This window comes from Daphnia carinata, chromosome 5 (assembly GCF_022539665.2).
Source record: "Daphnia carinata strain CSIRO-1 chromosome 5, CSIRO_AGI_Dcar_HiC_V3, whole genome shotgun sequence".
In the NCBI taxonomy this organism is placed as follows: domain Eukaryota; kingdom Metazoa; phylum Arthropoda; class Branchiopoda; order Diplostraca; family Daphniidae; genus Daphnia; species Daphnia carinata.
The window spans coordinates 5339995-5365385 of NC_081335.1; the positions used below are offsets into that span (position 1 = coordinate 5339995).

General features: G+C 39.0%; 4 protein-coding genes across 6 annotated transcripts; 2 read left to right on the forward strand and 2 right to left on the reverse strand.

The window, feature by feature from the left end:
• Window positions 1–962: 962 nt before the first annotated feature.
• LOC130696529 (protein AAR2 homolog) lies at window positions 963–2558 on the forward strand. 3 transcript variants are annotated; one of them, XM_057519607.2, is made up of 7 exons: window positions 964–1202; window positions 1305–1420; window positions 1485–1601; window positions 1666–1703; window positions 1791–1945; window positions 2031–2205; window positions 2268–2558. In XM_057519607.2, exons 1-7 carry the CDS (start codon window positions 1033–1035, stop codon window positions 2502–2504), a joined length of 1008 nt encoding a protein of 335 aa, XP_057375590.1. In that variant the 5' UTR covers window positions 964–1032; the 3' UTR covers window positions 2505–2558. The 3 variants fall into 3 exon arrangements, with proteins under 3 accessions (XP_059351283.1, XP_057375590.1, XP_057375589.1); XM_059495300.1 differs by having other exon boundaries at window positions 963–1202; window positions 1666–1945; window positions 2299–2558; XM_057519606.2 differs by having other exon boundaries at window positions 965–1202; window positions 1666–1945.
• Window positions 2502–3372, reverse strand: LOC130696533 (CDGSH iron-sulfur domain-containing protein 1-like). Its single transcript, XM_057519611.1, has 4 exons — window positions 3232–3372; window positions 3013–3125; window positions 2838–2951; window positions 2502–2771 (listed from the first exon to the last, which is right to left on the reverse strand). The coding sequence occupies exons 1-4, from the start codon at window positions 3281–3283 to the stop codon at window positions 2679–2681; spliced, it is 372 nt and encodes a 123-aa protein (XP_057375594.1). The 5' UTR covers window positions 3284–3372; the 3' UTR covers window positions 2502–2678.
• A 3685-nt stretch (window positions 3373–7057) lies between these two features.
• LOC130696530 (zinc finger HIT domain-containing protein 2-like) lies at window positions 7058–8444 on the reverse strand. The gene is made up of 3 exons (XM_057519608.2): window positions 8286–8444; window positions 7714–8221; window positions 7058–7519 (listed from the first exon to the last, which is right to left on the reverse strand). Exons 1-3 carry the CDS (start codon window positions 8330–8332, stop codon window positions 7070–7072), a joined length of 1005 nt encoding a protein of 334 aa, XP_057375591.2. The 5' UTR covers window positions 8333–8444; the 3' UTR covers window positions 7058–7069.
• Window positions 8445–11519: 3075 nt separating this feature from the next.
• LOC130696524 (bifunctional 3'-phosphoadenosine 5'-phosphosulfate synthase 2-like) lies at window positions 11520–15099 on the forward strand. The gene is made up of 10 exons (XM_057519601.2): window positions 11520–11821; window positions 12090–12201; window positions 12269–12504; window positions 12554–12692; window positions 12752–12870; window positions 12932–13129; window positions 13181–13612; window positions 13678–13884; window positions 13946–14222; window positions 14315–15099. The coding sequence occupies exons 1-10, from the start codon at window positions 11789–11791 to the stop codon at window positions 14410–14412; spliced, it is 1851 nt and encodes a 616-aa protein (XP_057375584.1). The 5' UTR covers window positions 11520–11788; the 3' UTR covers window positions 14413–15099.
• Window positions 15100–25391: the final 10292 nt, after the last annotated feature.

A 25391-nucleotide genomic window follows, 5' to 3' on the forward strand; every position in this document is an offset into this window, starting at 1 on the left:
GTTCGTCGGACCATTTCAAACCGCCAAAAAGTTACAACAACAGGGCGCGCTATTAAATCAGTTCTCAGCCGGTTCAGATCGGTCATCTTTAACGTACATGCTTTCCGGCGCTTGTCAATAACGTTATGCAACGTCCATCAAAATCAAAATATAAGCTCAGACGAGGACACTGACGTTAAGCAAGTTGTTGGTCGCCAATTTCACGGCACCAGGGACCTTTTGGTCTCTGTTGTGGGTTGATGTCGGGGACGACAACTGTTATCACGAAGAGAGGTCGGGTCAACTGCGTTCTCGCAACGCAACCGTCCTTCGGGGCGCTGCCTGTCGCAAGAACGGGGACTAGACTGCACTGTGGAACCAGGTGGCGCTCACGCTCACCAGTTGGTGACCGTGTTCGAAGTGCGATACTTCCGCGTAAGGTACATGACGCATTTTGGCGTTAACCTTTTGTTGAATCTTTTTAGTTCAACTTTAGGAAAAGTTGACGATAAAATGGTTGTTCAGCGATAGTCAAACCCAAAAATTTAAAAAGTGAGAAGTTGAACTTCAACTGAGGGTCAACGGTGGTCCAGACCACCGTTGAAAAAATTAAACTTTTCCAGTTGAACCTCCGACTGAGTTGGTCGCCAAAACGGTCACCTAGTTCAACCATCTATCGGATAGTTGACGTAAAAATACAAGCACATTTAAAAGTTGAACTAAAGTAGGCGCAAAAATGCGTCCTTAGAGGCAAGTAGCAACTCGGCACTTTGTATGCTGCATCGTACATGCCGTATAATACGCTGGACTATGGACTGCTGCAAAGTTTTCAGACCCCGTCTGCAGTTTGCACAGTCCACGTCTACCTTTTACTTTGGCCCAAACAGATCAGTTTCAGATTCCGCGCACACTGCGTAGGCGAAGACTGGGGTGTGGTTCCGCATACAGTTATCCAGATAAGTCAAGCAGACGATCTTATTTCGTGGTGCAACGAAAGATTGTGTTTTTTTTGCGAAATATTCAACTTTTTTATATCAGTTTTAAAATACGAAAATGATGGATGAAAGGCTGGCCAACAAATTATTCGAGGAAGGGGCCTTTTTGTTCCTTCTTGATATACCAATAGGGAGTGAAGTGGGGATAGATTTTAACTGTTGGAGGACGGCAGAAAAATTTAAAGGTATCAAAATGATACCACCGGGAGTTCACTATATTTACTACAGGCAAGAAAAATTACAGTATACATTTGTCTAATTATAACTTAAAAACTAGACGAACAGAAAAGTTCATATTTCTCCTTTTTTAAAAATTTTATTGTTTAATAGTGCTGTAGACAAACAAGGCTGTGTTGCACCAAGAACAGGTTTTTTTTACAATTTCAATAAGAAGGATGTTGTTGTCCGAAGATGGAATCCTGAAATAGAAGAAGTTATCGACAACTGTAACTTCCATATTCTAAGGTCTGTAATTAATTTTCAATTGTCACTCATGTGTTTATTTCACAGGCAGTCATGAAGAAACTGAAGTTTTAAAAGCAAACCTAAAAAATTTGGACAAACATTTGGGACCATATCCCTTTGAAATGTGGAAAAAATGGCTATCGCTCAGTAGTAAAATTACAGGTAAGTTTTTATTGTTACACAATTGTTTATGTGTTGTAACAAGCATTTTTGGGATGTTTCACAGCTGGTGTTATTAGAAAAATTGAAGCTGCTCCCACGAAGGTAACAACAAGCACTGAATTAGTTCAAACACCTGTTGTAAACCCAGGACCATCTGTAAAAGAAAAAGTATTATATTCTGATGACCAGCTATTGGCATCTAGGCAGACAAACCCAGGGACAGCATTAAACTTCACTGAAATTCCAAAAAATTTCTATCCTAAAGGATCCAATGCTGGGGACATTACTAAGTATAGCATGGACACGTCTTTCGTACTGGAACAAATGCTTTCGTTGTGGGAAAGGTTAGCAGTACTATGTGGCCTTAAACATTATAGCTCCTACATTTTTTTTTCTCATTTGGCTGAAACTAATTTGTCACTATTTCAGTCCATCTGAATTGCTTGCAGAACTCCAAATGGTGTTTCTGTACTTTGTAATTGGTCAGGTGTACAGTGCTTTTGAGCATTGGAAGCATTTGATTAACATTTTTTGTTCTGCTGATGAAATGGTTATAAAAAACCCATCCCTTATCTTGGACTTCATCGGAGATTTATACTTCCAGGTAATTTGTCGCATATTTTGTGTTCTACAAAAATATTTTCTTTAGAAAGTTTTATTATATAGATGCAAGAAGTACCAACTGATTTTTTTGTAGACATTATCTCATCAGAGAACTTTTTGGTTAAAACCCTGAGGGTTTTATTTACCAATGTCTTGGAAAACTATGTTGCAGATCCTCAACTTAAAAAAAGAACATTACAATTCAAACAATTTGTAACTCAGAGATTCCAATGGGATTTTGAAGCCGAGCCAGACGATGAAGCGCCGGTGGTTGTTGAGATGATGGAAAACGATATGTAATGAGTATGATACTGTTTAATTTATCCATGCCTTGCTCATCAATACAGAATACAATTTCTGCATATTTCCCCATTTATATGAATCAGTGTATACATTGGTAGATATAAGAGTTGTTATATTCCTGTACTAATTTACTACAATTATCATATGTAGAATTCATAATAAATCTGAATTTTAGTTGCTCTTCTTCTTTCCAACTATTAGTGGTCCAACATTATCACCAGTTTCCAAGTTATGTTTGTTGTGTGCACCATCACAGTATGGAAACTGAGTTGCAAGAACAGGAATAAGCTGTTAAGTTTTAATTTGAAAAAAGTTCTATATATACATTACCGAGGCACTACGCCAGCACCGACAGAATACTTTTTTTTCTCCAATATCTTCAATATCACAAGAGTCAACTACTTTTGAATCTTCTTTCCTTACATCTGGGTTTACCCAAGTTCCCTTAATAACAACAAATGTCAAACAGTTTAACCCTAACATTTTTGTATAAATCACATCAAACCTTTGATTTTTTCTTTGCACAAAAAAATCCGAGTTCTGACGCTTTGGTAACAATGAAATATGATATACTAAGAGCGGCGACACCAAGGGAAGCCGCGTAAGCCCAATCACGACCTAGATTTAAACATAATCACAAAAAAATACACATATACATTCAACTGGAAGTATTTTCAGGTACAAAACCATTTTTATTCCCCAAAAAACTTAATTGTCCTACTACCGGAAGCGTTGCTAGAAAAAGATCGGTTAACGATGTTTGACACGAAATCCATTGGAAATGTACTTAATAAGATGTTTGGGGAAAATCAATTTCGTTGACAGGTTTCACCACGACCTCGAGTGCGTTTTCGTCTAATACACTGACGGTCTATGTTGGTGCCGAGTAAAATGCAGGCATGGACTGCGGCATGCATAAAGGTTAAATTGCGAACTTCCAAATGCGGACTGGCCCGAAAACGTGCCTCTAGTTCATGCGAACGAACGGATTACATCAACCAACAAACCAAGGGTTGCCCCGGCTTCAAATTTTCCGAGGTCTCGTAATTTGTTTGGTTGTTTCTAGCAAAAATGGCTGCTGAACAACCAAAAACCGGTCCGCAAATTTATATTTTTATAGGGTAAAACAATGGTTTTGCCTCATCGGACTTCCGGGTCCTTTGATCCCGTTATTTAACTTTTTTCGCCTCAACAAAGTTAAGGTTTCAGAAATCGAGAAATTAACCAAAGCATGGCTTCTGAAGCGCTATTTTTATCGTACTATACGGAGTCACTTTGCTATTCCTTCCGGCAAAGCGAAATAAAATTGTATGTGCCTTACATAGAATTGAGTAATGAATACTAATTCATTATAACTGTGCGATATTTAGGGTCTTTATTAGGATTATGTTTGGCATAATAAAATTAAAAGCCTTCAAAGCTTTTATTATTTGTTTATTTTATTAATAATTCAAAAGGTTAACTGCTGGTACTATGATTACTGCTTTTCCAAATTACTTGCCTGCTTAAGAAACTTTCAGGGATGACTGTACTTCTTCAACTGATTTTTACACTTAAAAATGTCTTGAAATGTCTTGTATGAAGGTGAAAATTAGGTAGGTGAATCGGTCTCTACCGAATTAATTAAACATTGAACATGGTAAAGTTTGTAACACAGGGTTTAGTGTGTCCAAATGTTTAAAGGAAGGGGTAAACATGTCGGATTTCTTTAACGAAGGGGTAGTTTTGTCGGACTGTATGAAACGAACGGGTAGGTATGTCGATCAGTTTTCAACGAAGGGATAGGTATGTTGATCTTAATTAAACACAAATGTAGATAGCCTATAATTTAAATATGTTTCTACAGGGGTAGGTGTGACGGGGGTTATTTAACTCCTCTTGCCAAAGATTAAATTTTTTTTTACAGTTGGTTTTTCCATATACCTAAAATCAGAGATAATTTTTTTTTTTTCAGTGTACAGTTAAATCTTCATTTGGCATTTAGATTTATTTACCTTTATAGCGAGAAATCTGAAACGTTTTATTCGTCGTCTATTATATTTCGGGCGACTTGTAGTCGCAGTTTGCTACCTGGGTGGTTGCAGGGTTCCAGACCGGTTTTTGGTAACAAAAGTTCAAAACTGGGCACATTCACCAAACGTAATTTTGTACTTGCAATAAATTCTTTCGTTCTTTTAATAATTGAATATACCAATTTATGAATAAATTCGCTTGTTCTATTACTTCGCACTACGTAATGTATAACTCATATATATAACTTAAGTATTTTATAATATATAACCGTAACTTACATTTACAACTACAACTTTACACAATAAGCGTATACTCCCTGATGAAGCGCTTGGTTTGTCCCGTCTTTTATAATCGATGCTTACGCGACGTCTCTTGACTTGGCTAGCCGAAATTCTCTGACGTGATGTTTGGTGTGATACAGGTAAACAGGAAGAACTCCGTTTAAGGTGGGTATAAAGTGCAAGGGATACCATGACGATGGTAAATGGACATTTCTCTCAATGTGGCGCTAAGCCTCATTACAGGCTCCATATTTTCGCGTAAATCGGAAAGCAAACAGATAATGCTGAGGCCATGAGAATACTTATAACAGAAAATGAATACGTATGCAATAATTTCAAGAATTGTAAAAAAAAATCATCTCAAAAAATCAAACAAGCATTAGACGACGAACTACGCGAAGATTTTTCACATCGTTATATGTATGGTATTAGTAGTACTTCATCAGATTTCTTACATGGCGAACTTATATATTATTATATACATGATCTTCGTAGTTATCTGCTACCGAAGAGGCCATCTGTTTTGAAATGCTGGGTGTTATGAAGTTGATGTTGGTTGAAAACGAATGTGATTAGATGTTAGACTTTCTCGCATCACTGTACACCTAGGAACAAGGTTGTCTCGATTTTGCTACCGTAAATATATCGAAAGCATATGGGGAAGTCGAAAAACTAGTTGAAAGTCACTATATACATACGGTCAGGCTTTTGTCAGTTGTTTAAAGTAATTCCTATTGTTTGTTTAAAATATCCGGAATTACTGCCTTTTTTTATTGGGATGTTTGCAAATTCGCTTCAATTTTTTCAGTCAAAGGGTTTCAGATACACGAATCTCGAAAAATCTAGTTCTACACTGCACTATGTACATTAAATAAATATTTTCATTGTTTTTATTTATTATTTAATAACGTTAACGTTAATTAAATGAAAAGGTTACATTGTTCCCGTCCTACTTTCAAAAATTCAGCCATGTAGCACGGCTTGGTGCAGAACGATTGTTGTGAAAATTTGCTACGAAGCCTTATGGGGAAACCAGCACAGCGCTCGCCAATCATCTTCTCTATGACTCCGTTTGGAATGCAGGCAGGCATAGTTTTAAAACGACTTAGACTCCCCGAGACGGTCCTACTGGGACCATCGTTCCAAGAGGGTCCGAGGCGGGAAGATGGGTTCATTTTTTAATGGTTTCGCTCTTTTGCGTTTTTTTTAGCTTCTTGTTAAATTCCTTACTAATCTTGCCGCTGGTAGGGGGTTCGTATGGACATTTGGTAAGGAAACTTTTTGATGTTGAAAAAATTAAGACCCTTCCAGCGGATACCGGGTGCAGGCTGATTTTGTTGTTTTGGAAAGGTTTCGATATAGGGAAAGGTATATAGATTTGTAAGTCGGTTTTGTTTCGTTCCTGGGGAAAACGCAAGATCGACGTATCAACATGTAGTCCAAACGTACAACAGCGTTAAAAAGAATCTCCCCCTAAAAATTAAGTGCCAAGAGGGACCTGCCACGGAACCGGCACCTATTTATTTGTTTTCTGTTTTTATTTACTTATGCAAATACAATATTTTTATCTCTATTAAATCTTCTTTCGTTTAATAGAATATGATTGAACTAAGAATCGGTGTGTTTTCATTAAAATAAGTGTAAATTATTACCCATGGTCACCTGGGTCGGCTTCCGAGCCGGAAAAACCGGTTCCAACCCTCGTAGCCTTCTGCCGTCACAGGGATATCCCATGCGATGTCTCCGGTAGTTGTTAGAACATCCTAATGCCCGTTTTATTTTCGTCCCTTAGAATCATCCATTGGACGTCTTGTAATGCCTGTCCATTTGATATCCTCTTCTAGACATCCAAAGAAAAATCACAAATAATTATAGTTTTTATTTATTCTTAAAAACTTATTACACTCATACTTTCTGATTATATTTTTTTCCGTATTCCTCTCATGTTAATTTTCCTTCCCGTTTTCGTCACACAGGCAGGTAGAGTTTTTAAATTCTGCAACTTAGCTTCCGTTACAATTGGATTGTAATGTGCTTCTTGATTTTTGATTTTAGAATCAAAGGGTTGGAGTGAATCTTATTTTTATTCTGCAAAATCCGTGATATCGATTGCTTTTGATTCAAATCAAAATTTAGAATAATTCGGCCGATCATTGTTCGGCATACTTAAGTTTGGAGTTGTGAATCCCCAAGGTATTGATCTTCTAGCTATTGTAGCCTAAGAATGAGCGAATTACAAAGATGAAGCAGCTTACAAAAATATTTATTTTAACATTCAACGTTACATTTGGATAGGGTTAGATCATATTCATTGACAAGCGAAAGATAAAAATCGACTTTCTTGATAGCAATGTGCAAACGCTTTACAGGAGCACATTTAGTGTCTGCACCTTTATGAAGCAGAGCGCTGATATCTGACAATGCAGCCAAAAGAAATTTTCGGCTCTTTAGAATTTGTTCTAGATCATTTCTCACCAGCAAGTTCAACTCATCTGAAATATCAAGGAGCTTTTGTGCAGAAAACTGTGCACAAGTTATAGCTTCCTGGGCTGTCTCAAAGCATTGGTTGGTATAAAGAATCGTAGAAGCGGCCAGGAGAGTTTCTATGACGAACCTGATGCTCCCAGTCCAATCTTGCATATAAAGACGTGAGGCACACGCGTAACCATATAGTATGTTTCCCAATCCATTAACCACTTTCCCATTTGGTTTTTTGTGCTGCAAAAAAAATATATATACATATACATATGCCATATAAGATTGTGGCAATATTGTGGCAATGGCAACTACTGAAATAGTCCTAAGAAATATTATTGGGCATTCAGTTAAAAAAGTAATCAGTAAGCAAGATTCAAATGGAAGCGTAAATATTAATGTTTTTGCATGCAATCAATTATAATAATTGTGATTACCATCATTGAAGACAATAAAGGAATTGTAGTCTTAATAGGTGGAATTTCCATTGGCTCTGGAACATCATTTTCTTTGGTTGGGATATTTGGTTTTTGTATCCACCATGGGTTCCAACTTGGAAGCAATTGCACAATTTCTCCAGTGAACAGTTTTCTTTGGAATTCTGTTCTTTCCTTCTCATTCAGAAGACTCCATACAGCATCTGAATCATTCAAGTCAACATTTTTCATTCTGCTAATAAAATTGTCATCATAGCTGTCTTCGGAATCATCTGAATCAAGATCTTCTGCATAGTTCATACTGTCTTTCTTCATTAGATTTTCCATATTTGTTTTCTGATTTTGTCCCAACTGGCTTTCCATGTTACTCCCAATTAATTCCTTTAATACACATTCCTTAAAAAAATACTCTGAGCATTGAGTGTGTTGAAAAGATTTATAGCACATCACAGAGCAATACTGAATACCACATCTTGGGCAAGTGTACTTAGCTTTCTGCTCCTTACATCTAAACAAAATTGGAATTAGTCTAGAAGCTTTACAAAATGGATTCACTGTGCTGTGCAACTTACAATTCACAGGAAATTACACAGTCAGAGGTAAGTGTGATTTTGTCCATTTGGGCCTTTGGTTTATGACAATTCTGGTTGTAATTCGTGCAACGTAACAAAAAGTTTTAAATGTAATAATCAGCGTTTCCAGCATGGAAACCAAGTAAATATTTGCAATCAAACATGCAGACGACACTACTACTACTGAAAGTTTGGCCACCCCTAAGAATCGATTTATTTCATGTCATGCATCTTGCTAGACAACGAAGCCAGGAGCCAGGCAACAGTAACTTCTACTGTTAATGTGCTCCTATCTCGTTGTCGTCTAGATCGGATCGTTTAGCTGGGAAAATCTGATCTATGTCTGATCTAGCCATTGAAAGTTCTTTCACTAGACGGCTCTAGTGATCGCTACACGGCCGTCAATCACCCCAACTGTCGCGCCAGTAGCCCAGTAGCCCAGTAGGTACAATTTTGTCTTCTGCTCATTGTTTACGTTTTTTGCGTGCTATTTTCCGTTTTGACAGTTTGTTTTTTATTTTTTCGTGTGTTAAATTTGGTTTTAGGCAAGTTGAAAAATGTGTTTGTAATGATAAAACTGATATATTTGTTTTTACAGGCACAAATAAACTTAAGAAAGGGAAGCAGTTATTGGGTTTTCTCTGTAATATAGAAATTATTCAATCAACTATTTAGTAGTAGGAAAATTTTATTAAATGTATTTAGTTCACTGAATTATTTGCATCTATTTGTGTTTCTTTAGGTATAAGGAAAGGTTTCAATGTCTTTTAGTGTTATTTAATGCCAGGCTTCGAAAATATGTTCAGTATCTTGGCTTTATTCATGCTCCACGAAGAAAATCAGGGTCAGCGTAAAATGCGGACGGGGACTGCGGACTGGAAAAACTGCGGATTTTTAGCTGTGGAGTGTCACAAAATCTTTGACAAAATATTCGCGGGACCTCGGGGTAAAATGCGGACCGTTTCGTAAATGTACCATTTAAAATTGCGGAACGGGTAGGGTAAACAGCGGACTGATATTTTGCGGACTTACATTACAATACCCATTGCTTACCCGGACCCCATTACAATAATACCCTTGATATCGGTATTTATTTATCAAATACTAAAACACCAAACTTAATTATAATTAAGTCAAAACACTGTTTATCGGAAATACGAAAATAAATAGCAGTTTCTATCTCAGAGAAATTTATTAACCGATAAACTTATTTGACACAAATATGGTTGGTTCATCGCAAAGTAAAAATTATCTTCCTTTGACATACAGTCATCTTCTAATTAAAACAAAAGTATTACCTCCATCCTTGTATTTAAATAGCACTTCATCACTTCTTGATCATTTTCCCCTAAAAATATGTTACATAATCAAAACACGCTCATAAATGTCATGCCTTTATTGTGAAATGCAATACTTTAATTAATTTTTCTTCAATTTTAATTTTTCCAATTACCTTGATAACTAATTTGATCTCTTCACAGGTCTATCTGGTCTGACGTATCAAGCAGCACAGTGCTGGTTTGTCCGCTTCAAATGTTTATATGTTATGCTGTATTCCCGTATAATACGCGGACTGCGGACCATTGTGGTATGGATAAACTGCGGGCTAATGTCAAAAATTTTTTGACAGTCCGCAGCCAAAAGTCCGCAGTTTTTCCAGTACGCGTCCGCATTTAAGGCTGACACAGAAAATCATACAATTTTCGAGAAAACATAAACAATTATACCAGTACAGAATAAGCCAGCACTTCAATAAATCACATAATTTAGTTTCTATAAATTTTAAGTGGATTAAGTCGCTATGTTATTCTTTTAATTTTTTTTTCCAGGTATCAGATTCCAAATAATTTGAGTCCATAGTACTATAGCACTATCTGTTTAAAGCAGAGTTTTCAAAGTTTAAATTATAGTACAAATAACCGTCCTTTTTAATCTAGTTACGGTATTGTTTAATATCTTTGTGTGGACGGTGTTGTGGATGCAACGCGCAATTAAAATGACCACCATGATGGTTGTCGCGAAGGGGTAACTTTTAATGTAATTATCTGTCGCAAAACTTTAATTATCGAAGCATATTCTTACAACAAAACACGCTTGAGATAACAAGGAATGTTAAATGTATATTGTACTGTTGATTTGGCATATTTTAAAACCCAAACAATTACTCCGAAGTTTTACGTTTTCTGTTTGTTTTTTCCTTACCCAAGGAAAGTCATAATTATTAAAAAAATAATAGTGGCTATAGTATTCAATGTATTTTTAAAAGACTAACAGTATTCGATAACCATCAGAAAGTGCTATGAGACTCAGTGAAAATAAAAAAATAATATTGACTAGCAAAAAAGTAGTATAAAACAATTTTTTTACGCTTTGTCATTTGGGTCTGTTATCACGCTAAATCGATAAAAAGAAAAAAAACAGTTTTGCTGTTTGATGAGTATCTGTGTCTTCTGTCTGATTTTTTGCGGAATTTTTTTCATTTCAATATTTAAAAAAGTTTCACTACGATAAAAAAATCGCAATTATGTAAACATTAATTAAATAACGTTTAACTGAAAAATCCTGGTGGAGCTTTTAAGCAGGTTACGATCTAAAGTCTACAAAGTTGCAAAATAATTTTTTTTTTGTTGCTGTTGGTGTTGTTGATAAAACGCTAGCACGACCTGGCTATAGGGAGGGATACCATGTTGCCAGAAGTCAGGTACCCAGAACCATGATAGCATTTTGCGGTCATCGCCCCACCTCGCCTCGGAACCTAAACAACTTAACGTTGAGTTATTACTCATATTTTGTGTTCGCCGATAGCTAGATAAAAGTGAAAAATGTGATATTTTTGTTTATATTCTTCGTCTTTTTTTTCAAGCGAAAAACTATACTTCGTGTTCTAAGTTCCGTATCGAAGTTGACTATGTCTGTTTTATGTTAAATTGTTTATAATCGGGGTTGAATCGAGACAAAAATTGTGCCCATGATCGGCAAAAGAGTTCGCCAATTCGCGCGGAGCCAGCTTAAAAAAAAAATGAAAACATCGACAAACTAAAAAGCACGACTCCTTTAAGCTGAATACGCTAACAACGAAAGGGCACCAAAATATAGAACGTGGAATTAGTCATGTAGTAGACGAAACTGAATGAATTGGGAGATCATAATGAAAATGAGCGGCAGAGTTTGGCCGCTTGGATTTTGGAAGGCATTAGTGCTATTTATCGTCTGCGGGCTAGGACGACGTCCTACCTTGTGGAAGCTTCAGAAGTCACCCATGCCTATAGCAGGTCTTTGACTTTGTCGGGTGGAAGGACAGCTGTCTTGAAGTTCTTTCTGTTGTCGAGCACACGCGGGACTGAGCTGGACATACGACAAGTTAACTGTTATTCCACGTCAGCGTTCTTGTTCCCAGGAGACCACCATTTAGATCTTCTCTGAATTAGTGTAACTGCTCTTGCTAATAACATAAGAAGACTGAGAACTGCGTTTCGTTTCACTCGCTACATTCGTTTAAAGAAATGGCTGAGAACAGTGGAAAGAAATTGAGCATTGTAAGTATGAATCATTGCCAAAAACTGTTATTCATATAAACTTGTGATAGTTACTCATTAATAGCTATCGGAAAACCAAAAATACCATTTAGATTTGGCTTTGTCTCTATGCATTTAATCATTTCAACATAATGCTTAGAGTAATAACAGATAAATGGGATACTAGTTAAGGCCAATTTTCCTAAATACCTAAACAGAATACTTCTTAAGCAATTTATGAAAAACTGAATGGACCAATCATATATTAACATTGATTTCTTGTTTACAGTCTCTTCAAAAAGCTACAAATGTTACTTACCATCGTCATCTTGTTGATAGAAATACCAGAGGTCAAGTAATGGGTCAAGGAAGATTTCGTGGTTGCACCGTTTGGTTTACAGGTACTACTTAAGAAATGTAAAGGCAATTTTTGGGAAAATTAACCCACCTCATGCTTTGGCAATGCAGGATTTTCAGGTTCTGGGAAAACAACTTTATCATTTGCCCTAGAAGATTATCTAGTAATGAGGGGCATTCCAGCTTTTAGTTTGGATGGTGATAATATGAGGTTTGGTTTGAATTCTGATCTTGGGTTTTCTGACGAGGATCGCCAAGAAAACATTCGGCGTGTTGCTGAAGTTGCCAAATTGTTTGCGGAGTCCGGGGTTGTTACTTTGTGCTCCTTCGTGTCACCGTTTCGCGAGGTAATAACAATATTCATTCATAAAGTTGTCATTAAAAAAACTTACGTAGGACAGAGACCGCGCACGAAAAATACATGCTGATGCCGGACTCCCTTTTTTTGAAATTTTTGTTGATGCGCCTCTTAATGTTTGCGAAGAACGTGACGTGAAGGGTCTCTACAAGAAAGCACGACAAGGGACTATAAAAAGTAATTTTTTAGACAGTTTTATTTATCTTTCTAATTATAATATCTATTTGTTTCTTAAGACTTCACTGGAATAGATTCACCGTATGAACCACCCTTGAATCCTCATGAAACTATGCACACCAGCCAGAAATCTGTCATTGAATGCACTCAACAACTAGTAGACTTGCTCGTCAGCCAAGTGGGTTCAGAAAGAATCTTCAAATAATTTTTATTTATTCCGTTATTATTTCTCGGGTTAGAATGTTCTGCCGAAAGCTGCACAGGCAACGGTTGTAGAGTTGTTCGTATCTGATGAACGAAGACCAGATGCCATAGCCGAGTCCGCTACACTTCCGTCCATCGTTATCAATGACATCGATTTGCAATGGGTGCAAATTCTTTCCGAAGGATGGGCGTCCCCACTGACAGGTTTCATGAGAGAGCGGGAATATCTTCAGGTATGTCTACGTTTCATACCAATAAACAAAATAACATTCTTTTGCAATTAGGTTCTCCATTTTAATTGTATATACGATGGTGGAGTATCAAATCAAAGCGTTCCCATTGTATTGGCTATTACCACAGCAGAGAGAGAAAAGCTTGATGGCTGCTTAGCTATTACTCTGCTCCACAATAACAAGCCAGTAGCCATACTCAGATCACCCGAATTCTTCGAGCATCGTAAAGAAGAACGTTGTGCCAGACAATTCGGAACAACCCATCCGTCTCATCCTTATATTCAAATGATAATGGCAAGCGGTGATTGGCTAGTAGGTGGCGAACTAGAAGTTTTGAACCGCATTCGTTGGAATGATGGATTGGATGAATATCGCTTAACGCCTACTGAATTGAAGAAAACTTTTCATGATATGGGTGCCGACGCAGTGTTCGCCTTTCAATTGAGAAATCCTGTTCACAATGGGCATGCCCTTCTAATGCAGGTAATTTTTACAGAACTACACAGTTTTAATAATTTGAAAATGCAAAACACTTTGATTTGAGTTAGTTTACTCGGCAAACGTTGCTTGAACGAGGATACAAAAAACCTGTCCTGCTCCTTCATCCACTAGGTGGATGGACAAAGGATGATGATGTCCCGCTAGCCGTGCGAATGGAGCAACATAAAGCCATTCTGGAGGAAAGAATTTTAGATCCAGAACACACTGTTCTAGCTATTTTCCCTTCTCCGATGCTCTATGCTGGCCCTACGGAGGTGTGTGATAGTACAACATGATGCGTTTGCCTTGTTTTGAAAGTTGTATTATGGTATTAAGGTGCAATGGCATGCGCGATCGCGTTTGATGGCTGGCGCGAAATTCTACATTGTAGGTAGAGATCCGGCTGGAATGGCACATCCCAATCCAGCACTTAAGCAAGACCTTTATGAGCCAACTCATGGAGGGAAAGTACTTTCCATGGCGCCTGGATTAGTTGGAATGGAGATCATTCCATTTCGCGTAGCAGCATATGATACACGAGCCAAGTCAATGAGTTTCTTTGATCCAGAACGCAAGCAGGATTTTGACTTCATCTCAGGAACACAAATGAGAGGTAAATCTATTCGTTGCATAGTTTAATAATCAAAACTGTAGCTATAGATCTAGGAATTTTTAAGGGCTTTTAATATTTATTAATTTGCCTAGGTTTGGCACGGGCGGGAGAATCACCTCCTCCCGGTTTTATGGCTGATAAAGCCTGGGAAGTACTGGCTCGTTACTACCGTACGCTCAGCAGTAACTGATTGTTCCAAGTAGAAGTATAGTGTGCTAAAAGTAAGCAACTAGTAGCTTAAGTTTATTTCCGAAGGCATATCGCCATGCATTTTGGTTCGCAATTCACTTTGCAGCACACACAAATTGGTACCTTATTGGTAGCACTAATGTTAGTTTTAATAGTTTTATTGAGACTGGAATTTATAAAAAGTTTTTCCTGTGCACACCAATTTTATTCCAGTATGTTAAGTTTCAATATTCGTTTTCATTTAACATCCATGCTTGCTAAGACAGATGTGATCGTGTTTTGAATGGATGAAATCTTTTTGCCATCTTTGGTATGCATTTCTGTTATATCTAATTGACCCAAATTAATCAGTTTCACGTTGCGCATCGCGTTTTGTCTTTTAGCACTTCGCTCAGCTGGTGCAATGGGGAGTAATTTGTATGCTTCTTCCCACATGATTTTCGAATGGACCAATTTGTTATCGTTCAAATTTATTCATAGTAGTTTTGATGGTTTCAGTATATTAGTTATGGGGCTTGTTGAAATATAATCGAATTGCTTGTGAGCAAGCCATATATCAGATGTTCTATGTTCAAGTGAGGGAAAGTAATGTCCTGAAACGGATGTTGTTTTTGTAAGCGTAGTGTGCAATAGTAATGCCCAGTTCATCTGATTTCGATTCATTCAATATATCTTTTTAAAATTGTCATTTCATTAACATGTGCGGCTCATTTTTATTATGTTTTGCACGTTGTTTTCTTTTACATTTTTAGAAATTACTTGTTCAAAACATGCTGCATGAAAAGATACACTTCCTAAGGTGAATGCGCCATGCCTTTTTCTATATCACGGAAGACGTTGCTTTATATCTGTTACAAGGAGTTTTTAAAATAATACATTTTAATTACGAAAAAAATTATTTCAATGATATCGATTCATATAATTCTCAATGCTGCAAACCCATCCCTAGTCCAAATCACGTGGATCTTTGACTTGCTTTTCAGTAATGTTTGATAGCCGTGGAAAAAGCTCGGTTCATTTCTGACTATAGGCAAGGAAAATAAATCACACACAAACACAAACACACAAAATGGCGTTGTTGTTCATAAAAATTTGCCATTTCGTTTCAGAAAAAATTAGGTGTTTAAAAAACCCTATAGGCAACTCAGAATTTGTCAGGGCTCTGCGGTCAAGGGCTCTACGGATCTTTTCTAAGCATCACTCTTTTAACAAGGGCGGTCTAATGCAGAGAGAAATCAGACACCTCAAGATTCATCGAAAGAATTATGAAGAACGTGACGTTTGCTTGGAAAGGGAACTGGTTGTCAAGGAGCGTCAACGCAAGCTTGAATATGCCGACCAATTGGCCAAGCTGGAGCATACACGGCTGCAACATGCCAAACAGCAGAATCAAATGGTGACGGAGAACAAGACGTTCGGGCAAACGAATGGTTGAGCAGCGCAAACCCGAGAAGGGTAAACAGCGTATCCAGCACGAATTCGCAATGGTACAGCTGCGCAACTGATCTGAAGATGAGCAGTAAGTCTTGTAGTTCTGAGTGCAGACAGGCGTTTACCGTTTATTGTTCTAGAGGTTTGCCCCGGTAGCCGGTGAAATAGGACTCAAGCGAAATAGGACTGGGGAAATAGGACTGGAGAAATAGGACTGGAGAAATAGGACTGGGAGAAATAGGATTTACTTTTAAAAACGTTTAGGACAGTCCTATTTCTCCATGGCATCAGTCCTATTTCTCCTCGGCATCAGTCCTATTTCATTTACTTTGTTCCAGTAGGAACAATGAGCCTCCAATCCGGCATGCAACATATTGCGCAAGAGCCTCGTCTTATATCCATTTTCCTTTTTTAAAAACCGATTTCTCCGGTAGAAATAGGACTGGAAATTTTCAGTCGTATTTCTCCAGTCCTATTTCACCGCCAATCTTTGCCCCTCTGAGATACTGAAAATCAATGGCGTCTCTTGTGGACGACCTTGACATCTCCCTCTTACACGATGATTTATGAGATTAACACTTAACGCTTGGCCATTCTGGATTGCAAACAATGACAGCGAAAATGCGAATTCTGTGTACTAATGAACAACACAAGCTATAGCTTCTTTGATGGTGCCAAGCATGATCGGCCGGTTCGGGTCGTTCCGGTTGCACTGGCTAGCCGCACTCCAAACTGATAGGCGTTCCTAGTCCGGGCTCACATGCGGGACTACCCGCAGTGGGCGGCTGAGTTGACGAAAACCCATAAAATGGAGTTTCGAGTAACGCCAATGACGATGATGATGGTGGGCTCTCCGCTTGGTGTTTAGTTAGCACTGATGAGCTAGGCGGCTGCGCTGGTGAAGCGAAGTACGGCGGCGACGAACGGCGAGCTGGTAGCGAGGGCCTCGGTGCCTGGTTCCGAGGAGCTGTTGTACCTATCCTGCTAGTGTTGATGGCCTGTCGATTCCGACGGAAACAGCGTCCGTCCTCTTCACTTGGTAAGAATGTGGCTGATCGAAAATGCCCCTAACCCTGCCTGGTATCCACTTTCTTACTACCTTCACTCTAATGGACTGTCCAACTGATATGCCGATCCATGCACATCCGGTGGGTGACTCTTCTGGAGACTAGCGTTGGCTTCGCGCAGCTGAAGCTGGGTTTTCACTGTTGACGCACTGATGAAGCGTGATTTTAGGGCTTCTGAAAGAAATGGCAGGGCTCCCCGAAGGTTACGACCCTGCAGCAACACGGTTGGTGACGGCAATTTGCCCGAAACAGGTGTGAACCGGATGGTCGCCATAGCTTGCCGTAGCGAACTCCCGCCCTCGAACATTTTCAGCAGCATTTTTTTTTTGTTTTGCAGCGCCTGCAGAAATCTCGGAACTCAGCGCTGCCAAACGCTAGACCGTTGTCTGAAACGAGCTGTTCGGGGATTCCGAAGTCTGCAAAAAGACGGTCCATTTAAGCCAGCACCGCTGACGATGTGAGGCTGCGTAGGGGAACAGCACATGGCCACTTGCTGTAGTAGTCCACTAGCAGTAGGGACTGGGTTCCCAGGAAATCAAAGATAACTGTTCCAACTTATAGAAACGGGTGGTCGGCAATCTCGACCGAAAATAGTGGTTAAGTCGGGTTTCAGTCCCGATTCTCTTGGCAGATTGCGCATCCCGCAACCCAATTCCGTATGACTTCGGTGCACCCTGGCCAGTAAACTACCAACTTGGCGCACTCGACGCATTTTACTTCGGCAAAATGGCCATCGTGCACCCCTTTCAAAATCTCTTGTTTTAGGGAGTTAGAGACGACCAATCGCTCTCTTTTCAGAAGCAGGCCTTCTACCTTGACCAGGTCATAATAGACATTACAAAACGGTTTTGCCGGTTCTGGGCACAGCTTTTTATGATCTGGCCAACAGTATGAAATTACATACCGTACAACATGGAGATAAGGGTCCGCTGCGGTGTCAACGGCACACCGGGCGTGCGTAGTCAGAACAGGGATTACTGTGTCGAGAACTGCGTGAACCTGCTCCTCGCTAGATTGCGCAGCTTCCTCCATGTACAGCTTAGGGTAAGTAGTGCGACTGAGAGCGTCTGCGATGTAGAGTTCGCGCCCTGGCTCGTAAACCAAATTGAACGTCATGACACTGAAGTTGAAGCCTCATCCTCTGGATCCGAGGAGAGCAACTTGCAATTGGTTTATCAACTAGGGTATACCAGTGGTTTGCGACCTGTTCTCGGTGACGAGTTCGTCGTTTACTAATTGCCTTAAAACATGTAACGGCATTCTAACTACGGGGACAATGCTTTACATAATCGTGGCAGCCTTTTGCAAACTCGGCCACAATGATGGACAATTTTATTCCTGGCGGGTCTAAAATTTTTCGTATTCTTGTGAACACTCCACTAATCAATGTGACGCTTGTAACGCAAATTGATAAAGAAACAGTAACCATATTAATTAATTTGAGAAATTATCTGCCCAAATCTCGTCTATTGAAAACTAGTACTTATCCCCTACCCGAGCTGAACAGTTCCAGTCTAATTGATTATCTTGTTGGTGATTATTATTTTTCTTTTTCTGTTTCTCCTTGTCTCCATTTAGTTATGGTTATCAATTATTTTATTGATTTTTTCTCTTTCTCTCTGGGTTCCTAGTTATTATTATCGCTCCCATCTCCTTATAGAGCAAAAAGAGTTACGACCGAAGAACAAATGGGAATGCTAACAGAAATTGTGAGAACAGGTTTTGCAACAGCAATTGAACGAGCAGAACAGTTTGCGCAAACGAAACGGCAATCGTCAGTGTATCCCAACGTATAGCGCGAAGAATGAGGAAGATGTGCTCGAATTCATTGAAGTAATCATTCGAGAAGCTGTGGCAGGTCAATGGGATGATAATCGAAAACTTCGATTACCCAAGGAAGGTTTACGTGGAATTGTTGCAGAGTAGCGCTGGCAACATGAATTGGAAGTTCCAGCAGGTTGAACTGGCTGGTCAACTGCTCTGTGTGCGGCTTTTCAGAAACGCTATAACTTTGCCGAATAGGATAAATTAGTGACGACACATGTCCAACAAAAAAATAACGAATTCATCACTCAATACGCCTTGTCAAAAGCTAAACTTCGCCGTCAGTTTCCTTATCCGATGACAGAAGCTAATTTTATTCCCTATCTGTTCAAGGAATTTTCTTTTAACAATTTCGCATCTACTACAAAATCCTCTAAACTCAGTCATCGCCTTTATTCAGAATTATGGAGCTCTAGCAGCAAATGCAGTTCACACTGTCGTAAAAAAATCAGACGTAATCTCGTAAGGGATTCGTTTAGACGAACAAGTTCAAGAACTCGCTGGATTGAAATTCGGCTAAATGAAAATTCAAGAACCGCACTCTATAACACTTCCAATCAACAATATGGACGGCCGTGAAACATGCTTAATGGAGAACGGTGGTGCTTGAAATGTAATAATACAGGCCACACACGATTGTCCCCTGAACGATAGTCAACGGTCGGGAAACGGCCAAGCTGACCCGTAAGCCAGGACCGGCATTAAATGCCTTTGAAGTCCCACCTAATCGGCCTATTATCACCGCATACGTCGCCAACTTAAAAAACAACGTAAAGGCAGTAGTAGACTCAGGAGTCTCAACAAGTGTAATCAATTGTCCACCACTGCATCCATGGCAACTACGCAATCCTCTCCCATGCCGCTGAAACTAGCTGATGGTCGCTGTACTGGAACGGTGGGAGAGATCGATGTGGTTGGTCACTGGTGCGGCAACGTAGTGAAACTCACAATTTCAATACAGGAGGAACTTTCCCATGCTCTAATACTAGGAGCCGACTGGATCCAAAAATCGGAGGAGCTTATATCTACCCATCAGAGGGAAGAGTGATGGTGAAACGATTTATCCAAAATGATAACATCACCCCTATATCAGAAGTTGAATATCTACCTATACCCCTCTTTACCGCACAACTAGTCAACCACCGTCTACACTGTTTTTTGTGCCCACAAGATTCGCAATCAACGAAAAATATAACTCCACTCATCAAGAAACAAATATTGGGTGAGCATCACACGTATTCTGCTAAACCTGGCGCCGAATGGGTGATTCCAAACTGTGTGCTATCGGACGTTGCTGGTGTTACAGTTTGCTTCATTTATGCACACAATTACACAGACATTACAACACAGGACATACAAAATACACACAATTTATACTATTTACAACACAATCGCGAAGGGAAGCCAGCAGTCATGCAAGGCTCCATCTTAAGGACTTACGCGAAGGCGGCCAGCAACAGCAGAGCCCCCTCTTAACGTCCTATCGGACATCGGGCCAAATCCCGAGTCCCAGACTGAATAAAACAGAGGCCAGAGGTCGACTCAGGCTCGACTTGACCTCTAGGGATAGAAGGGCAACAATCAGGAAAAAGAAGCATAGTAACAGGTTTAACAAAAGATGGCAGCACTTGAAACAGATAACAGAGGGCAACAGTTGCAACACTGGCTGCAGTCACGTCCCATTACTTAATTCAACTGTAGCGCCAATGGACTTAGTCGCCTATCGCATGATGATAGGCGATCCGCAAGTCATGCGTTGGCTAGCATTGTCGCTTTGAACGGATGTCGGGAGCTTTAAAAGCCCGACTCTGACAAGTCAGAGGAGTTAGTTGAACAGTAGTCAAGTAGTCATTTATTGAGTAGTCGAGTTGGTGTGTTGTGTTCGTCGGATAGTCGATTGGGTTGTCACCTGTATTTAGTGTGTATCTTGTGAAGTGAGTCCAATAAACGAACCTTTACCAAGAGTTGTTACACAAACTTTCAACCGATTACTTATCGTATCGTAGTAAAAGTCGCTAAAGTTGAGTCTGTCCTTACGAAGGCATGGCTAGAATACAGGATGAAACCTTTCGCAACTGTTGCTCTCTTGACAGACTTTATTACCATATTCGTTTTCCTTATTACTGTCTTTCCACCTCTAGAGGTCAGGTCGAACATGAGCCGACCTCTGGCCTCTCTTTTAATTAGACTGGGAGTCGGGATTTGGCCCGATGTCCGATAGGGTCCGGCATGGTAACAAAATCTCACACAAGATAGCAGCACTTGAAACACAGATGACAGAGCATCAGTTGCAAGAGTGGCAACAAGGTAATGAATCTATTCGTGAACCACTACTTTAATTATTAGGATTTCAGACAAATAAAATAACTAATCAAAATAATGAAGGTAATGGAAAAGAATATAAACTTGTTGTACCATTCATCCTACGACGCGAACTCCTTGCTGCCTGCCACAATTCACCATATATTGGACACTTTGGGGGGTATAAAACTAAAGCCAAATTTGCTTACCCGTACGAAACGTTAAGCTAGCTCAAACCTTGGGTTAGCTAGCGCAGCTAGTGCTCCAGGCCCCTCCAAGCTAACGATTTCAAGCTTAAATTTTTTACGATTTAAGCTTCGATTTCGAAGCTTATTTTAACCCGTACAGCGCTGGCTTGCCGTAGTTGTTTCGTGTAAGCTAAGCTATGGTACTGGGAACGTAAGCTTGTTCACTAATATTTCCTATTGCATATAGTAGCTGCATGCAACCAGCTTATATATATCTGGCTATATATATACGGTGACAAAAAAATAAATGAAATCCGATGATTTAAAAATGATTTAAACAACCTCAAAAATGTATTCTGTGTGTAGAATAACTTGGTTAAGCTATTATAAATGAAAATTAACCTTCATTTGATTTCAAGGAAAAGGAAGAAACAAGAAGAATAATGGTTAAGGACTAGGAAGAAAAGCGAAAAATACAACAAACAACCAACCAACCCGAGAAGTGGCGGAAGCGAGTAGGAAAAATAAAGGAAAAAACAATCACACTTGGAGATACATGAAAGACGGGCAACTGCAAAATGCATTGACATAACTGCGATACGCTGAAATGATATTTGTGAAGCAGGGCATTTAATAATCTTCAGTAATGGCGACTGCAAGATCTTCGTCATTTTCCTCGGGCAGCGTACGTTTTTTTGCCGCATTTTTAACCTTAGATCCACTGACTTGTAGCTTTTCGACGATTGCTTGTTTAATTCGCCTGGAGTCGAAATTAGGAACAGAATGCCACTTTTTCCAGCGATCAGGAATGAAATCTAAATGCAAAAGAACAATTAAAGACTCTAGAGATGCATGCTTAAAGTGTAAATACTATTGAGCGCGGTTCGGAGATAAGGGGGAAACTTATTCTTGGGTAAACTATTTTTTATGCTCCGACATGGCCTTCCAGTTAAGGAGTAAGTAGCCTGTTCTTCTAAGGGCATAAAATAATCAATAATTGCCCCAACCATTGCATTCAAGCTCTCTTTATTGTCGGCGTCACGTCCTAGAGCAACTGCGTTGCGGAGAACATTGAATTCAATTTTAAGATCGCCGTCAAAAACAACCTGTTGGTTAAAATGATAAGATATGTTATAATTATCAAAAACGAAAACATAAACGACCATCGCTTACCATCCTTGATTTTGGGCTGCTATAACAAATGGATTTGGGTGTACTCATTTGCCGATCATTTTCTGATAACTGCTGAATCTTGACGTCCTCGAAAATATCCTTAAGTAACAAAATGTTTTCTTTTAATCCTGAAACAAAAGAGTCATAAAGAATATTATATTAACCAAAATAAAATAAAAATTAAGCTAATTGTATTACTTGCTGCCAGTCCAGATGGATGTTCTTCATGCATATTATTTAGCTGCATCTGAAGTTCTTGCACTTCTTTTTCCTTGACGGCCAACTGATGTCCAAGCTCAATAAGTGAGTTTTCCAATTCCACAACCTTAGATTTTAGATTATCTACCTGTTAAGAAATTAAAGAAGCATTTCAAAAAGATATCTTAATGGAATAAAAACGTACAACGCCTTCGTTCTTCTCGTAGTCTGCCCATTCTTGATCAGGATCAATTACTCTGTCTTTGGACACTAACAGCTGGTTGGCAGAAGACGCCTCGTTACTAGAACGTTTTCTGGTAGGCATTTCGTCTTCCACCATCTAGAAAGGATGTGTTGAGAAAGCAACATAATAATAAGCATTTCGATAATGCAGGACAGATGGAAAGGAATTGAAAATGAATCTGTTAAAATCTTTCGTGTTAAAAATTTACTTCTTTTGAATAGCTTAGCTAAGATAACTACAATATTGCTATGATATTATTAAAAACTGAACTGCTTACCTCAAAATAATCTGATGAATGGTTTTTTTCTAATTGTCTTTTCCTGGTAGATTCTCTTGTTTGCTGCCTCGTGATGATTTGAACCTTGTTCGGAGAAATCATGATCTGTGTTTCAGCTACTTCACCTTGATCCACTGATGATGAACAAGGATGGTGGAATAATTCACGTACATGTGAAGGCTGAACATGTGTTAAAGTAGTTACATGGCTTGCTCGTTGCTGTTTGTCTGCCAACCTTTCAGGCAGCTCTAGCAGTTGATCCCTTTTATCCTGCAATTCATGTTTATGCTCTAGCACAACAAAGAAAGTGTTAGGCTACTTTTTACATTGAATAAATCAAACAAAATGCTTTGAAATGTACCTGAATAGAAAACTGGATATCCAACACGGAACTCAGACTCAACAGGTACCTTTTTCTGGTAGTCTGTGAGACTCCAAGAGGCTTTGAAACCAGGAGGCCATCTAAAAAGAAAATTTGCAAGGATGTTTAATTCTTCTACCCAAATAGAAATAATGGAAATATCAAAAGTGGTAGAAAAAAATATAGTACCTGACGACAAGCTTTCTTTTTTCTTTAAGCCATCGATCCAAAGTCTTCAATTTTTCAGCTAAACGTTCAGGAAGTTCTGGCTTAAAAATAGCACTTATATGTGCTATTGCAGGGAAACCTTCACTAAACTCAAATAACACAAGAATTTTAGCCATTCTTTTCCATGTGTGCACACCTCAGGTCACAGGACACAATGAGCGTCTGTATGCCCCACGCCGCCAAATTCTATTCGCTTTGTCTTGAATTTAACGAAACTGTACCTGTTGCCAATTCGTCTGTCAATAGATTATTATATGGCGTTTGACGTATAACCTTGGTTCGACTTGGCAACTTCTAAATTCAGATTTTTGACAGTTTTATTTCTTTTGTTTGAATTTTGGTTTTCATCAAGAAAAACATCTACTTTACTCATTGTGATTTATTTTTTGTTCAAATGGAAGGTAAGGAAAATTCTAGGTACAAGAAAAGAAAAAGAAATTTTCAGGAGGCAAATCGCGAAATGGAAGAATTAATCAACCAAATCTCAGATTCTAATTCTTCGACTGACTATTTGTCTCATCAAAATTCAACTAGTTTTCAGGTATCAATAATCCACTAAACAATTCCCTTCACACAAATTGATTAATAACCTTTCCAACTTTCCTTTTTTAAAAAACTGTCCAGATTCAAACAATGGAATTGCTAAACCATCCTCACGAAGAAGTAGAGTCCCTAACAGTAACAGCAAATCATGTGAATGCTCACAGCAGCAGTACACCTGAAGCTCCATCGAGCCACAAAGAAACTTCTCCGCAAGAGGAAATTAATAATTTACTTGATAGTGATTATAACGATGATTTCCTAAATGATTGTAATGAGTATGATGAGGTGGGTTCGAGTAAATACAGTGTTTGATAGAATTATATCACCTGGAGTTTTCAATTTGTATTAATGGTTTTTTAATTAACAGCAACAAGAAATCTTTGACGAAGCTGATCCATCAGTATATTTGCCTTTGTTAAGCACTGCATATTACTTGAGAAATAACTTAACAAAGACTTCCCTTGGACATCATTTGCAAATTTTACGAATTGCAAGTCATTCCAATTTAAAGGAGCATAGCAGCCCTCACAATTTGCTCGTCAAGTACCGTCACCTAAAGGGAAACATAAAAAAAGTGTATGTGTGTCGTGAAAAAAAATGTCCACATATTTTAACGATAAACGAGAAACTTAAACCGGCATTGCCAGAAGAAAACCAACGGTGTGGCCACAAATTTTCCACCAAATCAAGCAATAATTGCTTCGTATTAAGGTTACCTATTGAACAGCAGATAGCCTACTTTCTCCAACACCACGGCCTTTGCGGTTCCCGTCAAAGTGATCCGGCTATTCGAGGAGACGTGAATTCAGGTGGATGTTATCTCAAGCTCCGCAATCAAGGCATCATCGATGACTTTACCGTTACAATGCAACTCAACACAGACGGAGCGGAAGGATTTCAGACAAGTAAATATGGTTTTTGGCCCTTAATGGGGATCATAAACGAAGCTCGTTACAAGCTAAGAAGAAACTACGTCATACTTATGTCACTGTGGTATGGAAATAAGAAACCACCGGCCGCCGCTTTTCTTGACTGGGCGTTGGAAGAGCTCAATCGGATCCAGCTAAATGGAATAATTGTCAACGATACGAAGTTTTCCGTCCGTGTCTTGATCATTACAACCGACACCGTCGCAAGACCACTTT

Bases quoted from the DNA above. Each gene is read 5' to 3' on its own strand.
- LOC130696529 (XM_057519606.2), top strand. From the start codon at position 1,033: ATGATGGATGAAAGGCTGGCCAACAAATTATTCGAGGAAGGGGCCTTT. The intron at 1,946-2,030 runs GTTAGCAGTACT...TCACTATTTCAG, and splicing joins ATGCTTTCGTTGTGGGAAAG to TCCATCTGAATTGCTTGCAG. The intron at 2,206-2,267 runs GTAATTTGTCGC...TTTATTATATAG, and splicing joins TCGGAGATTTATACTTCCAG to ATGCAAGAAGTACCAACTGA.
- LOC130696533 (XM_057519611.1), bottom strand. From the start codon at position 3,283: ATGGATTTCGTGTCAAACATCGTTAACCGATCTTTTTCTAGCAACGCT. The intron at 2,952-3,012 runs GTTTGATGTGAT...GTTGTTATTAAG, and splicing joins GTGCAAAGAAAAAATCAAAG to GGAACTTGGGTAAACCCAGA. The intron at 2,772-2,837 runs GTAATGTATATA...CTTGCAACTCAG, and splicing joins GGTGCTGGCGTAGTGCCTCG to TTTCCATACTGTGATGGTGC.
- LOC130696530 (XM_057519608.2), bottom strand. From the start codon at position 8,332: ATGGACAAAATCACACTTACCTCTGACTGTGTAATTTCCTGTGAATT. The intron at 8,222-8,285 runs GTAAGTTGCACA...AATTTTGTTTAG, and splicing joins TGTGTAATTTCCTGTGAATT to ATGTAAGGAGCAGAAAGCTA. The intron at 7,520-7,713 runs GTAATCACAATT...TTTTTTTTGCAG, and splicing joins CTTTATTGTCTTCAATGATG to CACAAAAAACCAAATGGGAA.
- LOC130696524 (XM_057519601.2), top strand. From the start codon at position 11,789: ATGGCTGAGAACAGTGGAAAGAAATTGAGCATT. The intron at 12,871-12,931 runs GTGGGTTCAGAA...TTCTCGGGTTAG, and splicing joins TAGACTTGCTCGTCAGCCAA to AATGTTCTGCCGAAAGCTGC. The intron at 13,130-13,180 runs GTATGTCTACGT...TTTTGCAATTAG, and splicing joins GAGAGCGGGAATATCTTCAG to GTTCTCCATTTTAATTGTAT.